This window comes from Pelophylax lessonae (genome assembly GCF_965119305.1).
Source record: "Pelophylax lessonae genome assembly, chromosome: 9".
NCBI classification, from domain to species: Eukaryota; Metazoa; Chordata; class Amphibia; order Anura; family Ranidae; genus Pelophylax; species Pelophylax lessonae.
This window is the reverse complement of record NC_138776.1, coordinates 266,908,999-266,931,122: the sequence shown is the minus strand read 5'-3', so window position 1 is coordinate 266,931,122 and position 22,124 is coordinate 266,908,999. Positions and strand designations below refer to the sequence as shown.

The following is a 22,124-nucleotide window of genomic DNA, read 5'->3' as shown; positions in this document are numbered from 1 at the left end:
TAGTGAGTTTTTTTTAAGTTTTCGTTTTTTTGTCACTTTTTTTTTTTTGAATATAAAGAAATCAAATAAAATGTGTTTTTTTTTTTTAAACAAAGTTGTCATTTTAAAAAGTTTTCTTACACACAGCAGAGGCATGATTATAATAACACCACACAATTCTGCTGCTCCTCCTGAGTATGGGAATAGCACATGCGTGAGACTTTTTTACAGCCTAGATGCATAGGGAGGCCCCAAATCAAAGGAGCATCTTTGGGCTTTCAATGAGCATAAACTACGCATCGAATTTCCTGAATTTCGATCACATTTCTTGGGTCCCTGAAGTTCCAGGACATGAGAAACAGCCAAAAAATTATCCATTTTGGAATGCAAACAGGTATTTTTTGAGAGTCTTTTGAAAATGTTGATTTTTTTTTTCCACAAGTTTTTGGAAAATGGAAAATGCAGGAACGAAAATAAAAATGTATTTTCACACAAATATGTCAATTAATATGATGTTTCTAGTACACACCATAGGCATACTTATAATGACACCCCCAAAACACATTCTGCTACTCCTCCCGAGTATGGGGATACCATATATGTGAGGATTCTAGGACAATATCCCCTCGGTCAATATCCCCCGGACAATATCCCCCCTGGACAACATCCCCCCGGACAATATTCCCCCCCCCCCCGAGACAACAACCCCCCGGACAATATCCTCCCTGGACAATATCCCCCTAGACAATATCCCCCCCTAACCCTATCTATGTCCCAGGGGATATTGCCTGGGGGATGTTGTCCCAGGGGGATATTATCCGGGGGGATGTTGTCCCGGGGGGTTATGTCCAGGGAGATGTTTTCCAGGGGGATATTGTCCTGATACCATATGTGAGACCTTATTCACAGACTAGATGCATAGAGGGACCCAAAATCCAAGGAGCACCTTCAGGCTTTCTAGGGCATAAATTACACATCTGATTGCTCATCACATTTTTAGAGGCACTGGAGCACCAGGACAATGGAAACGCCCAATAAATGACCACATTTTGGAAAGCAAACACCCCAAGGTATTTTCTAAGAGGCATTGTGGGTCTTTTGAAGACTCACAATGCATGAGCATCCCAACACACAGTCTTCTATTTCTCCCAAGAATAGTGGTACCCCACATGTGAGATTTTTTTCAATGTTTGGAATGATTATGACATTGTATCTTGTGTATCACACAAATCAACTAATTGTATCAAAATCAATGTACTGTAAAGGTCGCCTCTGTGTAAGTGGTCAGGGAATACAGTATAGCTCAGTGTAATGTCACCGATAGAAGGCCCCATTCCTATATGCCAAGCAAGCCTAGCCTACTGCCTACTAGTCTAGGCTGCTCCTAGGAATGCCTTATTCAATAGCCAGGAAGTACAGGAGACTGAAGTAAGGAAGAACAAAACAGTACAAAAAAAGTGGTTACTGCCCCCACCTGTAACTGGTCACTGCAGCTAAGAGCATAGGACATGCAACGCCTTTATCGGGGCTCTGTGGCTTACACATGTATTTGCAAATGTGTGCAACTAAACCCCTGTTTTAAACTCATTTAACTGTTGGACAGGTCAATTTGGTTGGTTGCAGGATGGTCGGTGAGTTGAGCTTGGAAATTTCTTATATGCGTTACCTTTCCAAGGCAATGACCAGTTATAGGTGGGGCAGTAACCACTTGTTTGTACTATGAATTATATTGGCCAGGCAACGCACTGACACCTTTGCTGCCATAATGCTATGGGCTGGGTGCTCAGTGTGTCCCTGTGCCGTTAAGAAGGGGTGGGCTCCCTTCAGGTTTATCTTCCCTACACCTGTCCATCTAAATTGGTGTTTCTCAACCAGGATTCCGTGGAAACCTAGGGTTCCTCCAGAGGTTGCTAGGGGTTCCTTGAGCAATGAGTAAGTTTTGCCTCTCAGATAAGTTCCTACTGACACCATTGATCTTTTTAGCTATCTGTAAGAAGGTAATTCTTCCTAATATCCAGAAGTGTAAGGAGCATTCATCCCACCGACCATCACACTACTATATCATGAGTTGTAAATATAGTCATTTTTAGCAGGGATTCCCTGAGACCTGAAAATTATTTCAAGGGTTCCTCTGTGTCGAAAAGGTTGAGAAGACTCGCAGAAATTAGAGTTAGGTTCACAGAAAATGAGGTGCCTTTGCCGGGTCTCTGTGGCTTAAGCATGTACTGTATTTGCAAATGTGTTCAACTAAACCCCCTGTTTGAGGCATACTATTGGACAGGTCAATTCGGTTGGTCACAGGCTGGTCGGTGAGTTGAGCTTGGAAATTTCTTTTTTTTTTTTTAAAGAACAAAACAGTGCCTGGAGTTCCCAGAATGCAGGTGTCTGCAGTGGATGGCTAGGACTTGGCGTCTCGCAGGAACGTAGTCAGTTGGACATGCAGATAGTTCAGTTTAGGTGGCAGGCAGAGAATTGGTCAGCAAGCAGACAAATGATTGGTCCAGGCAGCAGGCTGAGACATGGTCAATAAACAGGCCTGGGTCAGTACAGGCAGAAGGCAGAGGCAACACTACACTGACGTAGCAGTGATCAGGAACACTGTTGCTGGCTTCACTGTTCTGGGGACACTGGGACTTGTGTAGCGGCGATTAGAAACACTGTTGCTGGCTTACACTGGTCTAGGGACTAGTGTGTCAACAGTCAGGGACACCGTTGCTGGCTTACACGGGTCTGCTGACACTGCGACTGGTGTGTTAGTAATAAGGAACATTGTTACTGGTTTACACGGGTCTGCTGACACCGGGACCGGTGTGGCGGTGATAAGGAACATTGTTGCTGTCATACACGGGACTGCTGACACCGGTACTGGTGTGGCGATGATAAGGAACATTGTTACTGTCATACACGGGTCTGCTGACACCGGGACCAGTGTGGCGATGATAAGGAACATTGTTACTGTCATACACGGGTCTGCTGACACCGGGACCAGTGTGGCGATGATAAGGAACATTGTTACTGTCATACACGGGTCTGCTGACACCGGGACCGGTGTGGCGGTGATAAGGAACATTGTTGCTGTCATACACGGGACTGCTGACACCGGTACTGGTGTGGCGATGATAAGGAACATTGTTACTGTCATACACGGGTCTGCTGACACCGGGACCAGTGTGGCGATGATAAGGAACATTGTTACTGTCATACACGGGTCTGCTGACACCGGGACCAGTGTGGCGATGATAAGGAACATTGTTACGGTCATACACGGGTCTGCTGACACCGGGACTGGTGTGGCGGTGATAAGGAACATTGTTGCTGGTTTACACAGGTCTGCTGACACCAGGACTAGTGTGGCGGTGATAAGGAACATTGTTGCTGTCATACACCGGTCTGCTGACACCGGGACTGGTGTGGCGGGTATAAGGAACATTGTTGCTGTCATACAGGGGTCTACTGACACCGGTAGTGGTGTGGCGGTGATAAGGAACATTGTTGCTGTCATACACCGGTCTGCTGACACCGGGACTGGTGTGGCGGGGATAAGGAACATTGTTGCTGTCATACAGGGGTCTACTGACACCGGTAGTGGTGTGGCGGTGATAAGGAACATTGTTGCTGTCATACACGGGTCTGCTGACACCAGGACTGGTGTAGCGGCAATTAGGGACACCGTTGCTGGCTTACACTGGCCTGCTGACACTGCGACTGATGTGGTAGTGATCAGGAACAATGTTGCTGGCTGCACTGGTCTGGTGTGGTGGTAATCAGGAACACCGATAAATTACTACACTGGTCTTATGACACTGTGACTGGTGTGGTGGTGATTGGAGACATTGTGATTGGTCGCACTATTAGGACTTAAGGTTGGGCGACAGTAAAATCTCTGAACTGTTCTACATCATCTGGAACTTGGACAATGACAAGGCCATCTTCACACTACGAGACGTTTCTAGGGGCTGCAGTTCCTCTGAGCTCCACAAGATGGTGATCTCACTTCTACCCAGACAGGAAGTCTCTATGGTAGATGGGAAGTGATATCAGTTATAAATAGGAAGTTCCGGGTGAAAGGTGAGGCGGGAGGAAGTAGAGAGGAGACATTGCTGGAAGTGGTAGCAGAGGAGGTAATAAGATATTAAATTCTATTTACACCCAGTAACCCCCCCCCCCCGTCATGTTTCGTCCTCTTCCTCCATAGTCACTGTGACCTCTTTTATCTCCAGCAGATGATGATACACACATATATCATGTGGAAACCTAGATTGACCCCTTCAGGGGCAGATAGGGGTGCCACCTCAACCCTTTAAACCAGGACACACATTAAAGCGGAGTTCCACCCTGGAATACTTTTTTTTTAATAAAAATACCCCCGGGACAGTCAGGGCTAGTACATTCCACAATGGCTAGCCTCTGATCTGTCCCGGGTTGCATTTACCTTTTAGGACAAATACTTACCTTGAAAAAGTATTGTCCAGCGCTGCCATCTCAGGTGTGGGCAGCTTGAAGCCAGCGCGATCCTCTTCGGCGTCTTCTTCGGTCCCACGATGCACTGCACCGGCCCCGCCGTCACTTCCGGTGCGCGCGCGTCATCCCTCCACAGCTTCTGGGCATGCCCAGAAGTTGTTTAGAAGGGAATGACGCGTGCGCCCCGGAAGTGACGTCAGGGCCGGTGCAGGCGCAATGATTCCTGGGAGCGATGACGTTCAGCTCCCAGGAATCATTGCAAAGCCAGGAAGTGATGACGGGCCGCGGCCGCCGAGGGGAGGAAGGAGGAAGTAAGGTAAGTATATTTTCTTCTCTACGAGGTAAGTAAAAAAAAAAAAAAAATGAGATTATCCATTTGTTTTTCAGGTGACCCGGAGCGAGAAGATGGAGGTAAGTATCATTTTAGGGTGGAACTCCACTTTAATTACACAGGTTCTGTGGCTGTTTAAGTTGGTAATTAAACTCACTTGGTGCCTTATGTGCATTATATCAGCCTCAGAACCTGTGTAATCCATATGTGTCCTGGTTTAAAGGGATGAGGTGGCAACCCTTGGGGCAGAACATTCCCCCCACTTACGGGGCCGGAACATTTCCTTCATTTTGGAGATGTGTCATCTTCTCGCTAATGATCTTCTCACCTCATCTGTCTATATGAAGGGATTATACGACTTTTAATGGGTGTGGGTAAATATATGTCATAAATAATGGGCCAACATGCCTCCTTGGTTGGCCTAAATAATATATGAGGTCTTTTGTAAAGCCTAATTGACTCCATGTGCCAATTTTTAGATCCTGACCTGAGCCCGAGCTGTCTGCTGTACGCAAGATTTTTCAAGTGCTCAGCAAGTTCAGAGAAATACATTTTGTTGGTTTGCTGACCACAACGAATTATCATGGAACTTGGGAAATGCTGACTTGCGAAATCTGGCTAAAGCCCCGTACACGCGATCAGATTATCGAACGATCTGTCGTCCGTTTTTTGTGGCATGCAGTCTTATGTGGAAAGTGAAGAGGTTATTTTCATACGAATTTTCCCGTATGACAGAATTCTATTTCAGAAGTGATGTCATGTGTTGGATTGCTTTGTATGTGTTCTTTCGTCTCTGAGCATGCCTAGTCTTGCTCTTAAGATTTTTTTCCTTCGAAAACTGTACTAATGAGACGAAAATCTGACGTTGTGTTGACGGACGATAAAAATTTTATAGCCTGCACATCAGGATTTTTTCGGCCGAAAAGTCGGATTCGGCTGTCGAAAAGCACCATACTAACAATCCGAAAATAGGCAGATCGGTCGTCGGACGAATTTTCCCTACAGATTTTCTTATCGTGTGTACGGGCCTTAAGACTAGTTTGTTATCTCTTCAAGGAACCGTATGTCAAGCCGCTGATGTATAGGTCCCCTTATTCCGAGTAACAATGATCCTTCGAGCAATGGGGTAAAAGAAAGCGTGACATAAGGAGCCAATAAATTTGTGAGAAACCAGTCCCGAGTAATGTAGAAAAATATAAAAACCCCAATGTTAACCGCAATCTCACCACCAGGAGAGAGGGGCAAGAAAGAGGTTTGGGCAAGAAATGGGCCTTTAAATGATGATTCCCAAATAAATGCAAACTTAAAAGTATATTAAAAAAATATATACATAGTAATTTTTATTAATACAAAGTTTGATACAATATAAAAGCATAAATTACACTAAAGGGCCAAATAACGTCCCAATAGGAAGACTGAACACACAATATTGGGTTATTAATGAAGATCAGGACAAAACTGTCGTTGACATGTTTCGCGGCGCATCTGACCCGCTTCTTCTGGACTATTTTTCCACATTAATTTCACAAATATCTGTTAACTAAAAATTTAAAAAAGTATATATATGTACTGTATATACACACAAAAAAAAACAAAAAAAAGACATATACATAGATAAATACACACATAGCATATCACAACCAGTAGGGTCTATCAAAAACAGAAAAACAAGAAAGAAAAAAAAAAAGGGGGAGGGGGGGGGGGGTGAAACAGAGGGAATAAGTATCTAAATAAATTGTGGACACAAAAGAAAACATAAACTGAAGACACCAAAGCAATGCCACAGGCGTTGACCCATGTCACACAGCCACATGAGAGGACCACGTATTTCTGTAACTTAGCAGTACATCTGGGAAGGGGGAGTTTAACTAATGTGGTGCTAGAAGGTCCTTGAGTATGTCCAAAACTCCTTGTCATGTACCATGAAGGCCAAATGCTACCCCTGCAGCTATGGTCTGCGCACCACTGGAGGTGATGGAGATGATGACAGGGAGTGCAAGGCCTAAAAGAGTATGGGTGTCGATAGACCAGTTGGCTGGTGGCTGCTCTAGTTTGCTAGTTCTCAGGAAGGTAGGTGAGAATCTCAGCAGGAACACAAGGCCCACAGTGGGAGAACAAATCCGGCCTAGCAGATGTCGGAGTGCGATTGGTAAATGTGGTACAGTGTATGACTAGCAGAGGAGGAACTGGAGTGGCGTTGTCGAGGTCAAGATCCGGGCTGAGGTCATACATGGATGAGCTGTAGGATGAGAGATACCAGCATGGTCATACACAGTGGACCTGAAGAGTGAAGACGGTTCCACAGTCAGGAGCTGAGCTGGAGTCATGCACAGTTGATCGGGGGAGGCAAAGTCCTTAAACAAGCCGAAGTAACAACCAGAGGTCAGGCAACGGGAGAATCCAGGGGCAAGCTGAGGCAGACCACAACCCAAACAGCAGGGAAATATAGTTGCCTTCGAGGACAATGTAATGTATAATATTATAAGTGCTGAAATATCTAACACCTTCATACATCTCCATCCTACTGTATAACCAGTACAGTCCAGAAAATGACCTGTAATCAATTTTTGGATTGCAGAGATCACATGACTAGTGAGGATGGAGGAGGACGCGAGTCACATGACTGAGAGGATATTAAATTTTACCCTGGAGATCATCTACCTGCTGATTGGAGAGGTGAGGAGGATTCTGGGAGGTCACATGACATCACTCTTATCTCTATTAATAAAACACAGACCTGACCGTAGAGGTGAGGAGGATTCTGGGAGGTCACATGACATCACTCTTATCTCTATTAATAAAACACAGACCTGACCGGGGAGGTGCGGAGGATTCTGGGATTCTAACATGATATTCCTATTGGTTCTCCAATACAGAGATTTCCTCTTCTGAAGTCAGGTGACCATATGACCATCACAGTGCCTCCATGTGACTCCATAAAACCTGAGAGACACAACATGCAGAAGATTCTAGACGTCACCAAGAAGATGATGGAGCTGCTGACAGGAGAGGTGAGCGGTGCTGGGAATTCTGGGACATTATCCAGTAACAGACAAGGGATGTGTCTGGATGGTGACTGTATCATTGTGTGTATCAAGAAGATGATTAACAATTACTGGTTGTTATGGTTTACACACAAGAATTTTTGTTACAAATAATATTTTATTATATATTCAGAATGGAATCCTTGTGGATAATATTGTTGTTAAAGAAGAGTGTAAAGTGGAGGATGAGGAGTATGGTGTGATGAAGGAGCTTTCTGCAGGACTCAAGGAAATCATGGAGCCACCTAGTAACAAAGAATGTCCTTGTCCTCTGTATTCCTGGGATTCCACACAGGAAGGTCACACCATCCCTCACCATCATCAGGTAGATGAGGAACAATCACTGATAGTATCATTAGGATCTGTACATTATCTGCATTGTTACCATTGATGTCATTTTTATTATATATTCAGAGTGGAAACCTGAGAGATTCTAAAGTTGAGGTTAAAGAAGAGATAAAAGAGGAGGATGATGAGGATGATAGGATGGAGGAAGTACACAAAGATCTTTACCAGGACACCATGATGGAATCATCCAGCTACAAAAACCCCCCAGAGAGATGTCCCCGTCCTCTGTATTCCAGGGATTCCACACATGAAGGTCACACCATCCCCCACCATCATCAGGTAGGTGGAGTTGAGGGTCGGGAACATAAAGTGATTGAACACTCTGACATGTGGAGACGATGTGTGGACTCTACAAGATGATATTTTCTATGTGATCTCACATCATAAATACTTCTATGTTACAGATGTTATTTTCTGCCATTCTGTTGGTTTAGGGTGAAGATCTGATGAAGATGAAAGTTGAGGGTGAAGTAGAAGAGACGTATGTGAGGGATGATCAGCAATATACGGAGGAGGCTGGAATGATGAGGACATTCATAGAGGAGGACACTCCTACAGAGATCAGCACAGGTGAGCCTTAATACGTATATTTTTCTCTCTGGAGGTCCAAAGGCCCTTTGACTGAAGAGGGGAAGAGTCCCAGCTGGTTGGGACATCCACAGAGAACATCTGCTCACTCATATCTACCTGATCCAGATGGAATCTTGATGGAAGTGAACTAACCCTCTCAGATCTATTGATGATGTTTTTATATTTTTCCAGGATACGCCATGGAGATACCCTCAAAGAATCGTCTCACTTTATCTCCAGGCTGTAAAATGGAAGATGAGGACATCACAGGAGATTGTGGAGGAGTAAAGACAATGAACTCAACTATGGATGGTGGACTTCACAGTGTGGATAGACCATGGAATCCCTCTGACTCTGAGCAACTTCGTACTGTGAGGGATGGTGCCGGAATTCAGGGGAAGGAGACATTTTCCTGTTCTAAATGTGGGGGAAGTTTTAGCTCTGAATTACGTCTCACTGAACATCAGAAATATCACACAGGGGAGAAGCTTCTTTTCTGTTCTGAGTGCGGGAAATGTTTTCTTCAAAAATCATCCCTCGTCATACATTACAGACTTCACACAGGGGAGAAGCCATATTTGTGCTCCGAGTGCGGAAAATGTTTTCCACGAAAGTCAGACCTTGTTTTACATGAAAGATTTCACACAGGGGAGAAGCCGTATTCCTGTCCCGAGTGTGGGAAATGTTTTTCAGGGAAGTCCTGTTTTTCCCGACACCGAAGAGTGCACACAGGCGAAAAGCCGCATACCTGCTCTGAGTGTGGGAAATGTTTTTCACGAAAGTCAGACCTTGTTTTACATGAAAGATTTCACACAGGGGAGAAGCCGTATTCCTGCCCTGAGTGTGGGAAATGTTATAGACGGAAAGCAGACCTTGTCATACATCAGAGATCTCACACGGGAGAGAATCCGTATTGCTGCCCAGAATGTGGGAAATGTTTTTCCCATAAGTCCAATCTTAAGAGACATCAGAGAGGCCACACAACCCTTGAGGTGTATTAGTGTCCTGGGTGCGGGAAATGTCTTCTATATGAGTCATATTTTGCTGTACATCAGAAATCTCATCAGAATCACACCTTGATTTACACCTCAGAAAACACGTGGCTGAGCGCTCCTCTGATCTTTATCATGGAAGAAACACTTTATAAGGAAATCGGAGATCACTAAAGACTTCATAGTTCTGTCTGTCTTACTCTGCTAGGAGAGAGAAGGAGGGGGTGTCACTGCTGGTTGGGTCCCTCTACAAGAGAGAAGGAGGGGGTGTCACTGCTGGTTGGGTCCCTCAAGGAGAGAGGAGGGGGTGTCACTGCTGGTTGGGTCCCTCAAAGAGAGAGGAGGGGGTGTCACTGCTGGTTGGGTCCCTCTACGAGAGAGAAGGAGGGGGTGTCACTGCTGGTTGGGTCCCTCAAGGAGAGAGGAGGGGGTGTCACTGCTGGCTGGGTCCCTCAAGGAGAGAGGAGGGGTGTCACTGCTGGTTGAGTCCCTTTAGGAGAGAGAAAGAGAGGGTGTCACTGCTGGTTGGGTCCTTCTAGGAGAGAGAAGAAGGAGGTGTCACTGCTGGATGGGTCCCTCTAGGAGAGAGAAGGAGGGGGTGTCACTGCTGGTTGGGTCCCTCTAGGAGAGAGAAGGAGGGGGTGTCCCTGCTAGTTGGGTCCCTCAAGGAGAGAGAAGGAGGGGGGTGTCACTGCTGGTTGTGTCCCTCTAGGACAGAGAGGGAGGAGGAGGTGTCACTGCTAGTTGAGTCCCTCTAGGAGCAAGAAGGAGGGGGTGTCACTGCTGGTTGAGTCCCTCTAGGTGAGAGAAGGAGGAGGTGTCACTGCTAGTTGAGTCCCTCTAGGTGAGAGAAGGAGGAGGTGTCACTGCTGGTTGAGTCCCTCTGGTTGGGTCCCTCTAGGGGCCCTGATGCAAGAAACATGAAGGGCCCCCCAGACCCCTGGCCGGGGCCCTTCCCTTCAAGCCCAGGGCTCTTCCCACTAATCCTGGGGCTCTTTACACTCGTTGATGGCCTTTTATTACGGTCCCGCAGCAGGATCCTTTCACAAGTTCTGCAGTGTGCCCCCTTCCTGCAATCTTGGGGCCTCCCCACAGTGGTGCAATGCCAGGGCCCAATCGCAAGTGTGACCTTTGCGATCCTGGAAGTTCATCCACTGGTTTGCTACTGGGCCCCCTGGAGCATGGGGCCCGGTAGCGATTGCAACCCCTGTAGTTACGCCCCTGACTGGGGCAATGGAAATCTGTTCAGGGAAGATCTGGCCATCAAAAGTATTGATACAGAAATGGTTCAAGGCACGGTACTCTTGTTGAAGGTTGCATAGGAAATTCCCTTAGCAGGTCACTTTGGATTCACTAAGACCAGGGCTTGGGTGATGCACTTTTTTTCTGTAGGAAAATACAGATGACCAATATCATTGCTAATCTTTTCCGTACACAAATGTGTGTCCTTGTCAGGACTAGTGGGTGTTTCCCAGCAGCCATGCAAAGGCTATATGCTGTGCACTGGTAAAGTCAAGGTATCTATGAGAAACAAGTGGATCAATTGGGGGATGATGAATAAACAAATAAAACTTGCTTCCATATAAACCATGAAGTAGTATTTATTGTGTGGCCATAGATAAAGCACACAGTTCAGATAAAAACACGTCATGTGTGAACAACACCGTCTCATTTAAAGGTAAAAGCCCAAGTCTCATCCAACCTCAAACACTACATGGAGGGCCCAGCACTTGATGGAAACAGGCTCAAGGCTCACATACTAGCTGGAAAGCTCGCTGGGACCAGCTGTTGGTGTCCCGCAGGGAAGGCACACATCAGTGTGGTGTGTAGTATAGCTGGAGCCTACCAAGAAGATGATCGTTCACAGGATGGAGATGATAATGCGGCAGGCCAAGGGATATGATGTCTCATGGTGGCCCGTGTCAGAGGAAGGAGAGGGACCAGGGGGGCGTTTTCAAAGCTCCTGGCTTCTTTGTCTTTATCTTCTGTTTTCCAGCAGACTCTAGTCATCAGACTATAAGAGGACCTAAATACACTCCCACCAGTCAGCATAAGGTAAAAACTATGCTGGCTGCTGGGAGGTTATTTAGGTCCTCCTCAACAAAGTGTCTTTCGCTCCAGTTTTTTTCTGCTGCCAGATTCGGTTTGCTTTGGATCCTGATCTTGCTCCTGCCCTTTTCCTGCTCCCCCTTGTTCCTTATCCCAGTGTCGGTTCCCCCTTCCCATCTACAACCTGCACCTCCAGTTTTCCCTGCTTCTCTGTGTTCCCCATTAATATATAGAAATGTGCAGCGCTATAATTAAAGTGCTGAGTGCATTGAAATACAGTAGTGCTTTGAGAGTTCATCCAGTATGAAAGACGTGACTTGACAAGACTATTTAGCGAAACGCATTGTCATGGTGACCGCCTCACATTCACTCATGAGGATTCCCCTTCCTCCACTCGGCACTGATACACTGTGAAGGGAGAGGAAGCACTGGTACACTGTGGAGGGAGAGGGGCACTGGTACATTGGAGGGGGAGGGAGCACTGGTACACTGTGGAGGTAGAGGGAGCACTGGTACACTGTGGAGGGAGAGGCAGCACTGGTACACTGTGGAGGGAAAGGGGCACTGGTACACTGTGAAGGGAGAGGGGCACTGGTACACTGTGGAGGGAGAGGGGGCACTGGTACACTGTGAAGGGAGAGGGAGCACTGGTAAACTGTGGAGGGAGAGGCAGCACTGGTACACTGGAGGGAAAGGGAGCACTGGTACACTGAAGGGAGAGGGGCACTGGTACACTGTGGAGGGAGAGGGAGCACTGGTACACTGAAGGGAGAGGGGCACTGGTACACTGTGGAGGGAGAGGGAGCACTGGTATACTGTGGAGGGAGAGGGAGCACTGGTACACTGTGGAGGGAGAGGGAGCACTGGTACACTGTGGAGGGAGAGGAAGCACTGGTACACTGTGGAGGGAGAGGGAGCACTGGTACACTGTGGAGAGAGAGGGGCACTGGTACACTGTGGAGGGAGAGGGAGCACTGGTACACTGTGGAGGAAGAGGGAGCACTGGTACACTGTGGAGGGCGAGGGACACTGGTACACTGTGGAGGGAGAGGGAGCACTGGTACACTGTGGAGGGCGAGGGACACTGGTACACTGTGGAGGGAGAGGGAGCACTGGTACACTGTGGAGGGAGAGGGGCAATGGTACACTGTGGAGGGAGAGGGAGCACTGGTACACTGTGGAGGGAGAGGGAGCACTGGTACACTGTGGAGAGAGAGGGGCACTGGTACACTGTGGAGGGAGAGGGAGCACTGGTACACTGTGGAGGGAGAGGGAGCACTGGTACACTGTGGAGGGAGAGGGGCACTGGTACACTGTGGAGGGAGAGGGAGCACTGGTACACTGTGAGGAGAGAGTGAAAGGGGCACTGATGCTCAGTGGAGGGAGAGGGGGGCTCTGGTGCTTGGTGAGGTTAGCGAGGGGGACATTAGTGTCAATGGGGGTTCAGTAGATAACCTGTACATGCCAGTACCAAGACAAGGTCCTCTGGCACCCAATCGGTAGATGCCAATTTCCCCTCAAAGTGTGACTGACTTACAAATATGGTAACTCCCGTAACAAAGCTTAAACAGACCCTGTTATCACACAAGATGCTATATAAATCAGATGTAATCCATTCCAGCCTGATGCTACAAGACCCCTTCCCATCCCTTATGTCACCTGTGGTCCTGGCAGTGGTCACTGGATTTTCGTGTGATCTTTAATAAAGTCTATCCAGATCATCATAGAGATTTATATAATATCTTAATATTATTAAGCCCAGGGTAATGTGTACTGCTCTGGGGTTGAATATTGGCCATTGAACATTCCATGTGATAGAGAGCCCATAAAACACTGCTATTGCAGTTCACTGGTGGTGTAGCAGGTATCTGGTGGCCATCTTAGTCTCATAGCCCATAACCAGCCTTTCCAGCAAGTGGGGCAGTAGGTAAGGCCATTGACTTGCTCTTGCCACCACCCTTCAGATGCTTGAATACATTACAGTGGTTGGCTGAAGGGGCAGAATTGACAGCCAGCTCAGACGCATTGGTGCATATCCTGAACTCAGTCTTTTATACCCCCTAGCTATGGCCGGCTGGGTGATGGAATGAATGTTCCAGCACACAGCCTCCAGCAGGACTCATCCTGGATCCACAGAATAATGGGATTTTGTGTAGGCAGAGGCAGTCTACTTTCTCCACTGTAGGTGGCGCCTGTCCGCAGCAGCATTGCAGTTGGAGAGGAAGTCAAGAGGAACATGGTTCCTTTATGGGTCACTGTGGAAGCTGCTGCTCCATGTGACTCTAGTAGCCATCTTGGGTCAGGCAGAGCCTTTTAGAGGCCCTGGTTTGTAGGCTTGGCGTGCATTTGTGAGTAGGTAGAGTAGGGACAGGTACCCCATCTGTTAGGGACAGAACGAGCGGCAGGGGAAGGTTCCTGACAAGGAGGGAAAGCGTAGGGCTCGCAATTTCTCTGGACATCCTTCCACTTTGGCTTTGGATTTCCAGGCTGCATTCTGAGCCCCCTCCTAACAGGCACTGTCAGTTTGGCTGTAATCTGCTTTCTACACGCTGTTGGGATCATGGCTGTCTTCCCATCGGCTTTATTGAACTGTCTTTGCATTACTTCTATACAAGTTCGTTACATCACACTTGGACTGTGTGAGTTATTGCCACCGCACCGGGCTACACCCCACCTACAAGTGGGTCAGGAGAAGGAAGGAAGGGAATCAGTAGCTGAGAGAGCCAACAAATCCTCCGTAGAATGCAGTTCCTCCTCCAGTTCCTCATCTGTCTCCCTTCCCTGTCTGTGCTCAGCCTGTGTGTGGAGAAGGAAGTCAATTGTCACCTATTAGAAGCTCACGGTCAGAGCCTCTTATCCTAGGCTGTCCAACCAGCCAAATGGTCTACACAGCCATCAAGTCCAGGTCCAGCTACCCATTCAGCAGTCAAGATCAGGACCAAATTATACTATTTACCTGTCAGACCAAGATCCACCTACCCTTCTACCTGTAAAGCCAAGACCTAGCTGTCAAACCCAAGCCCTAGCCCTCCCAGGATCTAACTCAGTCCCAGCCAACCCACCCAGCTGTCAAACCCAAGCCCTAGCCCTCCCATCATAAAGCCCAGACTACCCAGCCAGCCCTCCTAGCTGTCAAACCCAAGCCCTAGCCCTTCCAGCATCAAGCCCAGGCTACCCAGCCAGCCCACCTTGCTGTCAAACCCAAGCCCTAGGCCTCAAAGCATCAAGCCCAGGCCCAGCCAGCCCACCAAGCTGTCAAACCCAAGCCATAGCCCTTCTAGCATCAAGCCAAGTCCCACCAACCGCATCCAGCTGTCAAACCAAAGCCGTAGCCCTCCCAGCATCAAGCCCAGGCTACCCAGCCAGCCCACTTAGCTGTCAAACACAAGCCTCAGCCCTCCCAGCTTTCAAACCCATGCCCAGCTAGAAAAATCAGCTGTCAAAAGCAGGTCCAGCCAGCCCATCCAGCTGGGAAGCCCAAGCCCTAGCCCTCCCAGCATCAAGCTCAGTCCCAGCCAGTCCACCCAGCTGTCAAACCTAAGCCCTAGCCCTCCCAGCATCAAGCCCAGGCCCAGGAAGCCCCCATCTGTCAAGCCCAAGCTCTCACCCTCCAAGCATCAAGCCCAGGCCCAGCCAGCCCACCAAGCTGTCAAACCCAAGCCATAGCCCTTCTAGCATCAAGCCAAGTCCCACCAACCGCAGCCAGCTGTCAAACCAAAGCCGTAGCCCTCCCAGCATCAAGCCCAGGCTACCCAGCCAGCCCAGATATCTGTCAAACACAAGCCTCAGCCCTCCCAGCTTTCAAACCCATGCCCAGCTAGAAAAATCAGCTGTCAAAAGCAGGTCCCAGCCAGCCCAACCAGCTGGGAAACCCAAGCCCTAGCCCTCCCAGCATCAAGCTCAGTCTCAGCCAGCCCACCCATCTGTCAAACCTAAACCCTAGCCCTTCCAGCATCAAGCCCAGGCTACCCAGCCAGCCCACCTTGCTGTCAAACCCAAGCCCTAGGCCTCAAAGCATCAAGCCCAGGCCCAGCCAGCCCACCAAGCTGTCAAACCCAAGCCATAGCCCTTCTAGCATCAAGCCAAGTCCCACCAACCGCATCCAGCTGTCAAACCAAAGCCGTAGCCCTCCCAGCATCAAGCCCAGGATACCCAGCCAGCCCAGCTATCTGTCAAACACAAGCCTCAGCCCTCCCAGCTTTCAAACCCATGCCCAAGTAGAAAAATCAGCTGTCAAAAGCAGGTCCAGCCAGCCCACCCAGCTGGGAAGCCCAAGCCCTAGCCCTCCCAGCATCAAGCTCAGTCTCAGCCAGCCCACCCATCTGTCAAACCTAAGCCCTAGCCCTCCCAGCATCAAGCCCAGTCCCAGGAAGCCCCCATCTGTCAAGCCCAAGCCCTAACCCTCCAAGCATCAAGCCCAGGCCCAGCCAGCCCACCAAGCTGTCAAACCCAAGCCATAGCCCTTCTAGCATCAAGCCAAGTCCCACCAACCGCATCCAGCTGTCAAACCAAAGCCGTAGCCCTCCCAGCATCAAGCCCAGGCTACCCAGCCAGCCCACCTATCTGTCAAACACAAGCCTCAGCCCTCCCAGCTTTCAAACCCAGGCCCAAAAATCAGCTGTCAAAAGCAGGTCCAGCCAGCCCACCCAGCTGGGAAACCCAAGCCCTAGCCCTCCCAGCATCAAGCTCAGTCCCAGCCAGCCCACCCATCTGTCAAACCTAAGCCCTAGCCCTCCCAGCATCAGGCCCACGAAGCCCCCATCTGTCAAGCCCTCACCCTCCAAGCATCAAGCCCAGGCCCAGCCAGCCCACCAAGCTGTCAAACCCAAGCCTTAGCCCTCCTAGCATCAAGCCAAGGCCCAGCAACCCCATCCAGCTGTCAAACCCAAGCCCTAGCCCTCTCAGAATCAAGCCCAGGAACAGCCAGACCATCCAGCTGTTAAACCCAACCCTCAGCACTCCCAACTTTCTAACCCAGGCCCAGCTAGAAAAATCAGCTGTCAAAAGCAGATCCAGATATCCCACCCAGCTATCAAGCCCAAACCGTACCCCACCCAGCTCTTAAGCCTAGGTCCTCATACATGGGTCTGCTGACACCAGGACTGGTGTAGCGACAATCAGGGACACCGTTGCTGGCTTACACTGGCCTGCTGACACTGCGACTGGTGTGGTAGTGATCAGGAACAATGTTGCTGGCTGCACTGGTCTGGTGTGGTGGTAATCAGGAACACCGATAAATTACTACACTGGTCTGATGACACTGTGACTGGTATGGTGGCGATTGGAGACATCGTGATTGGTTGCACTATTAGGGCTCATTCCCACTTAAGGTTGGTAGAGCAGTAAAATCTCTGAACTGTTCTACATCATCTGGAACATGGACAATGACAAGGCCGTCTTCACACTACAAGACGTTTCTTGGGGCCGCAGTTCTTCTGAGCTCCACAAGATGGTGATCTCACTTCTATCGAGACAGGAAGTCTCTACGGTAGATGGGAAGTGATGTCAGGTACAGACAGGAAGTGATGTCAAGTATAAATAGGAAGTTCCGGGTGAAAGGTGAGGCGGGAGGAAGTAGAGAGGAGACATTGCTGGAAGTGGCAGCAGAGGAGGTAATAAGATATTATATTCTATTTACACCCAGTAACCCCCCCGTCATGTTCCATCCTCTTCCTCCATAGTCACTGTGACCTCTTTTATCTCCAGCAGATGATGATACACACATATATCATGTGGAAACCTAGATTGACCCCTTCAGGGGCAGATAGGGGTGCCACCTCAACCCTTTAAACCAGGGCACACATTAAAGCGGAGTTCCACCCTGGAATACTTTTTTTTAATAAAAATACCCCCGGGACAGTCAGGGCTAGTACATTCCACAATGGCTAGCCTCTGATCTGTCCCGGGTTGCATTTACCTTTTAGGACAAATACTTACCTTGAAAAAGTATTGTCCAGCGCTGCCATCTCAGGTGTGGGCAGCTTGAAGACAGCGCGATCCTCTTCGGCGTCTTCTTCGGTCCCACGATGCACTGCACCGGCCCCGCCGTCACTTCCGGTGCGCGCGCGTCATCCCTCCACAGCTTCTGGGCATGCCCAGAAGTTGTTTAGAAGGGAATGACGCGCGCGCCCCGGAACTGACGTCAGGGCCGGTACAGGCGCAATGATTCCTGGGAGCGATGACGTTCAGCTCCCAGGAATCATTGCAAAGCCAGGAAGTGATGACGGGCCGCGGCCACCGAGGGGAGGAAGGAGGAAGTAAGGTAAGTATATTTTCTTCTCTACGAGGTAAGTAAAAAAAAAAAAAAAATGTGATTATCCATTTGTTTTTCAGGTGACCCGGAGCGAGAAGATGGAGGTAAGTATCATTTTAGGGTGGAACTCCACTTTAATTACACAGGTTCTGTGGCTGTTTAAGATGGTAATTAAACTCACTTGGTGCCTTATGTGCATTATATCAGCCTCAGAACCTGTTTAATTCATACGTGTCCTGGTCTAAAGGGATGAGGTGGCAACCCTTGGGGCAGAACATTCCCTCACTTACGGGGCCGGAACATTTCCTTCATTTTGGAGATGTGTCATCTTCTCACTAATGATCTTCTCAACTCATCTGTCTATATGAACGGATTATACGACTTTTGATGGGTGTGGGTAAATATATGTCATAAATAATGGGCCAACATGCCTCCTTGGTCGGCCTAAATAATATATGAGGTCTTTTGTAAAGCCTAATTGACTCCATGTGCCAATTTTTAGATCCTGACCTTAACCCAAGCTGTCTGCTGAACGCAAGATTTTTCAAGTGCTCAGCAAGTTCAGAGAAATACATTTTGTTGGTTTGCTGACCACAACGAATTATCATGGAACTTGGGAAATGCTGATTTGCGAAATCTGGCTAAAGCCCCGTACACACGATCAGATTATCGAACGATCTGCCGTCCGTTTTTTGTGGCATGCTAGTCTGATGTGGAAAGTGAAGAGGTTATTTTCATACGAATTTTCCAGTACGACAGAATTCTATTTCAGAAGTGATGTCATGTGTTGGATTGCTTTGTATGTGTTCTTTCGTCTCTGAGCATGCCTAGTCTTGCTCTTAAGATTTTTTTCCTTCAAAAACTGTACTAATGAGACGAAAATCGGACGTTGTGTTGACGGACGATAAAAATTTTATAGCCTGCACATCAGGATTTTTTCGGCCGAAAAATCGTATTCGGCTGTCGAAAAGCACCATACCAACAATCCGAAAATCGGCAGATCGGTCGTTGGACTAATTTTCCCTACAGATTTTCTTATCGTGTGTACGGGCCTTAAGACTGGTTTGTTATCTCTTAAAGAAAAAAACGTATGTCAAGCCGCTGATGTATGGGTCCCCTAATTCCGAGTGACAATGATTCTTCGGGCAATGGGGTAAAATAAAGTGTGACATAAGGAGCCAATAAATTTGGGAGAAACCAGTCCCGAGTAATGTAGAAAAATATAAAAACCCCAATGTTAACCGCAATCTCACCACCAGGAGAGAGGGGCAAGAAAGAGGTTTGGGTAAGAGATGGGCCCTTGAATGATGACTCCCAAATAAATGCAAACTACCAAGTATATTAAAAAATATATATACATAGTAATTTTTATTAATACAAAGTTCGATACAATATACAAGCATACATTACACCAAAGGGCCAAATAACGCCCCAATAGGAAGACTGAACACACAAAATTGGGTTATTAATGGAGATCAGGACAAAACTGTTGTTGACATGTTTCGCGGCGCATCTGACCCGCTTCTTCTGGACTATTTGTTTGTCCACATTAATTTCACAAATAGCTGTTAACTAAAAATAGAAACAAAATATATCCATAGATAAATACACACATAGCATATCACAACCAGTAGGGTCTATCAAAAACAGGAAAACAACAAAAAAACAAGAAAGAATAAAAAAAAAGGGAAAAGGGGGGAGGGGGGGGTGAAACAGAGGGAATAAGTATCTAAATAAATTGTGGACACAAAAGAAAAACATAAACTGAAGACACCAAAGCAATGCCACAGCCGTTGACCCATATCACACAGCCACATGAGAGGACCACGTATTTCTGTAACTTAGCCCTACATCTGGGAACTAGCTCTAGATTGCTAGTTCTCAGGAAGGTAGGTGAGAATCTCAGCAGGAACACAAGGCCCACAGTGGGAGAGCAAATCCGACCTAGCAGCTGTCGGAGTGCGATTGGTGAATGTGGTACAGGGTATGAGCAGCAGAGGAGGAACTGGAGTGGCTTGTCGAGGTCAAGATCCGGGCTGAGGTCATACATGGATGAGCTGTAGGATGAGAGATACCAGCATGGTCATACACAGTGGACCTGAAGAGTGAAGATGGTACCAGAGTCAGGAGCTGAGCTGGAGTCATGCACAGTTGCTCGGGGGAGGCAAAGTCCTTAAACAAGTAACAAACAAAGTAACAACCAGAGGTCAGGCAAAGGGAGAATCCAGGGGCAAGCCGAGGCAGACCACAACCCAAACCGCGGGGAAATATAGTTGCCATCGAGGACACATCTCCAGTGTTCTGTACAAGATACACTATATAATATGTATATATATATATATATATATATATATATATATATATATATATATATATATATATATATATATATATTATTTTATAAACTTTTATACAATATTTTTTAAAGTAATTTATAATATTATAAGTGCTGAAATATCTAACACCTTCATACATCCCCATCCTAACACTGTATAACCAATACAGTCCAGAAAATTACCTGTTATCAATTATTGGATTGCAGAGATCACATGACTAGTGAGGATGGAGGAGGACGCGAGTCACATGACTGAGAGGATATTAAACTTTACCCTGGAGATCATCTACCTGCTGATTGGAGAGGTGAGGAGGATTCTGGGAAGTCACATGACATCACTCTTATCTCTATTAATAAAACACAGACCTGACCGGAGAGGTGAGGAGGATTCTGGGAGGTCACATGACATCAATCTTATCTCTATTAATAAAACACAGACCTGACCGGAGAGGTGAGGAGGATTCTGGGAGGTCACATGACATCACTCTTATCTCTATTAATAAAACACAGACCTGACCGGAGAGGTGAGGAGGATTCTGGGAGGTCACATGACATCACTCTTATCTCTATTAATAAAACACAGACCTGACCGGAGAGGTGAGGAGGATTCTGGGAGGTCACATGACATCACTCTTATCTCTATTAATAAAACACAGACCTGACCGGAGAGGTGAGGAGGATTCTGGGATTCTAACATGATATTCCTATTGGTTCTCCAATACAGAGATTTCCTCTTCTGAAGTCAGGTGATCATATGACCATCACAGTGCCTCCATGTGACTCCCTAAAACCTGAGAGACACAGCATGGAGAAGATTCTAGAAGTCACCAAGAAGATGATGGAGCTGCTGACAGGAGAGGTGAGCGGTGCTGGGAATTCTGGGACATTATCCAGTAATAGACAAGGGATGTGTCTGGATGGTGACTGTATCATTGTGTGTGTCAAGAAGATGATTAACAATTACTGGTTGTTATGGTTTACACACAAGAATTTTTGTTACAAATAATATTTTATTATATATTCAGAATGGAATCCTTGTGGATAATATTGTTGTTAAAGAAGAGTGTAAAGTGGAGGATGAGGAGTATGGTGTGATGAAGGAGCTTTCTGCAGGACTCAAGGAAATCATGGAGCCACCTAGTAACAAAGAATGTCCTTGTCCTCTGTATTCCTGGGATTCCACACAGGAAGGTCACACCATCCCCCACCATCATCAGGTAGATGAGGAACAATCACTGATAGTATCATTAGGATCTGTACATTATCTGCATTGTTACCATTGATGTCATTTTTATTATATATTCAGAGTGGAAACCTGAGAGATTCTAAAGTTGAGGTTAAAGAAGAGATAAAAGAGGAGGATGATGAGGATGGTAGGATGGAGGAAGTACACAAAGATCTGTACCAGGACACCATGGTGGAGTCATCCAGCTACAAAAACCCACCAGAGAGATGTCCCCGTCCTCTGTATTCCCGGGATTCCACACAGGAAGGTCACACCATCCCTCACCATCATCAGGTGGGTGGAGTTGAGGGTGGGGAACATAAAGTGATTGAACACTCTGACATGTGGAGACGATGTGTGGACTCTACAAGATGATTTTTTTTTATGTGATCTCACATCATAAATACTTCTATGTTACAGATGTTATTTTCTGCCATTCTGTTGGTTTAGGGTGAAGATCTGATGAAGATGAAAGTTGAGGATGAAGTAGAAGAGACGTATGTGAGGGATGATCCGCAATATACGGAGGAGGCTGGA

General features: G+C 47.3%; 2 protein-coding genes across 2 annotated transcripts in view; both read left to right on the top strand.

The window, feature by feature from the left end:
* Positions 1-22,124, top strand: part of LOC309564447 (uncharacterized protein) — a 714,240-nt gene that overhangs the window by 28,970 nt on the left and 663,146 nt on the right.
* On the top strand, positions 8,929-9,734 carry LOC309563964 (uncharacterized protein; the record flags this gene model as incomplete). The annotated part of the gene is made up of 1 exon (XM_082268594.1): positions 8,929-9,734. Exon 1 carries the CDS (start codon positions 8,934-8,936, stop codon positions 9,732-9,734), a length of 801 nt encoding a protein of 266 aa, XP_082124720.1. The 5' UTR covers positions 8,929-8,933.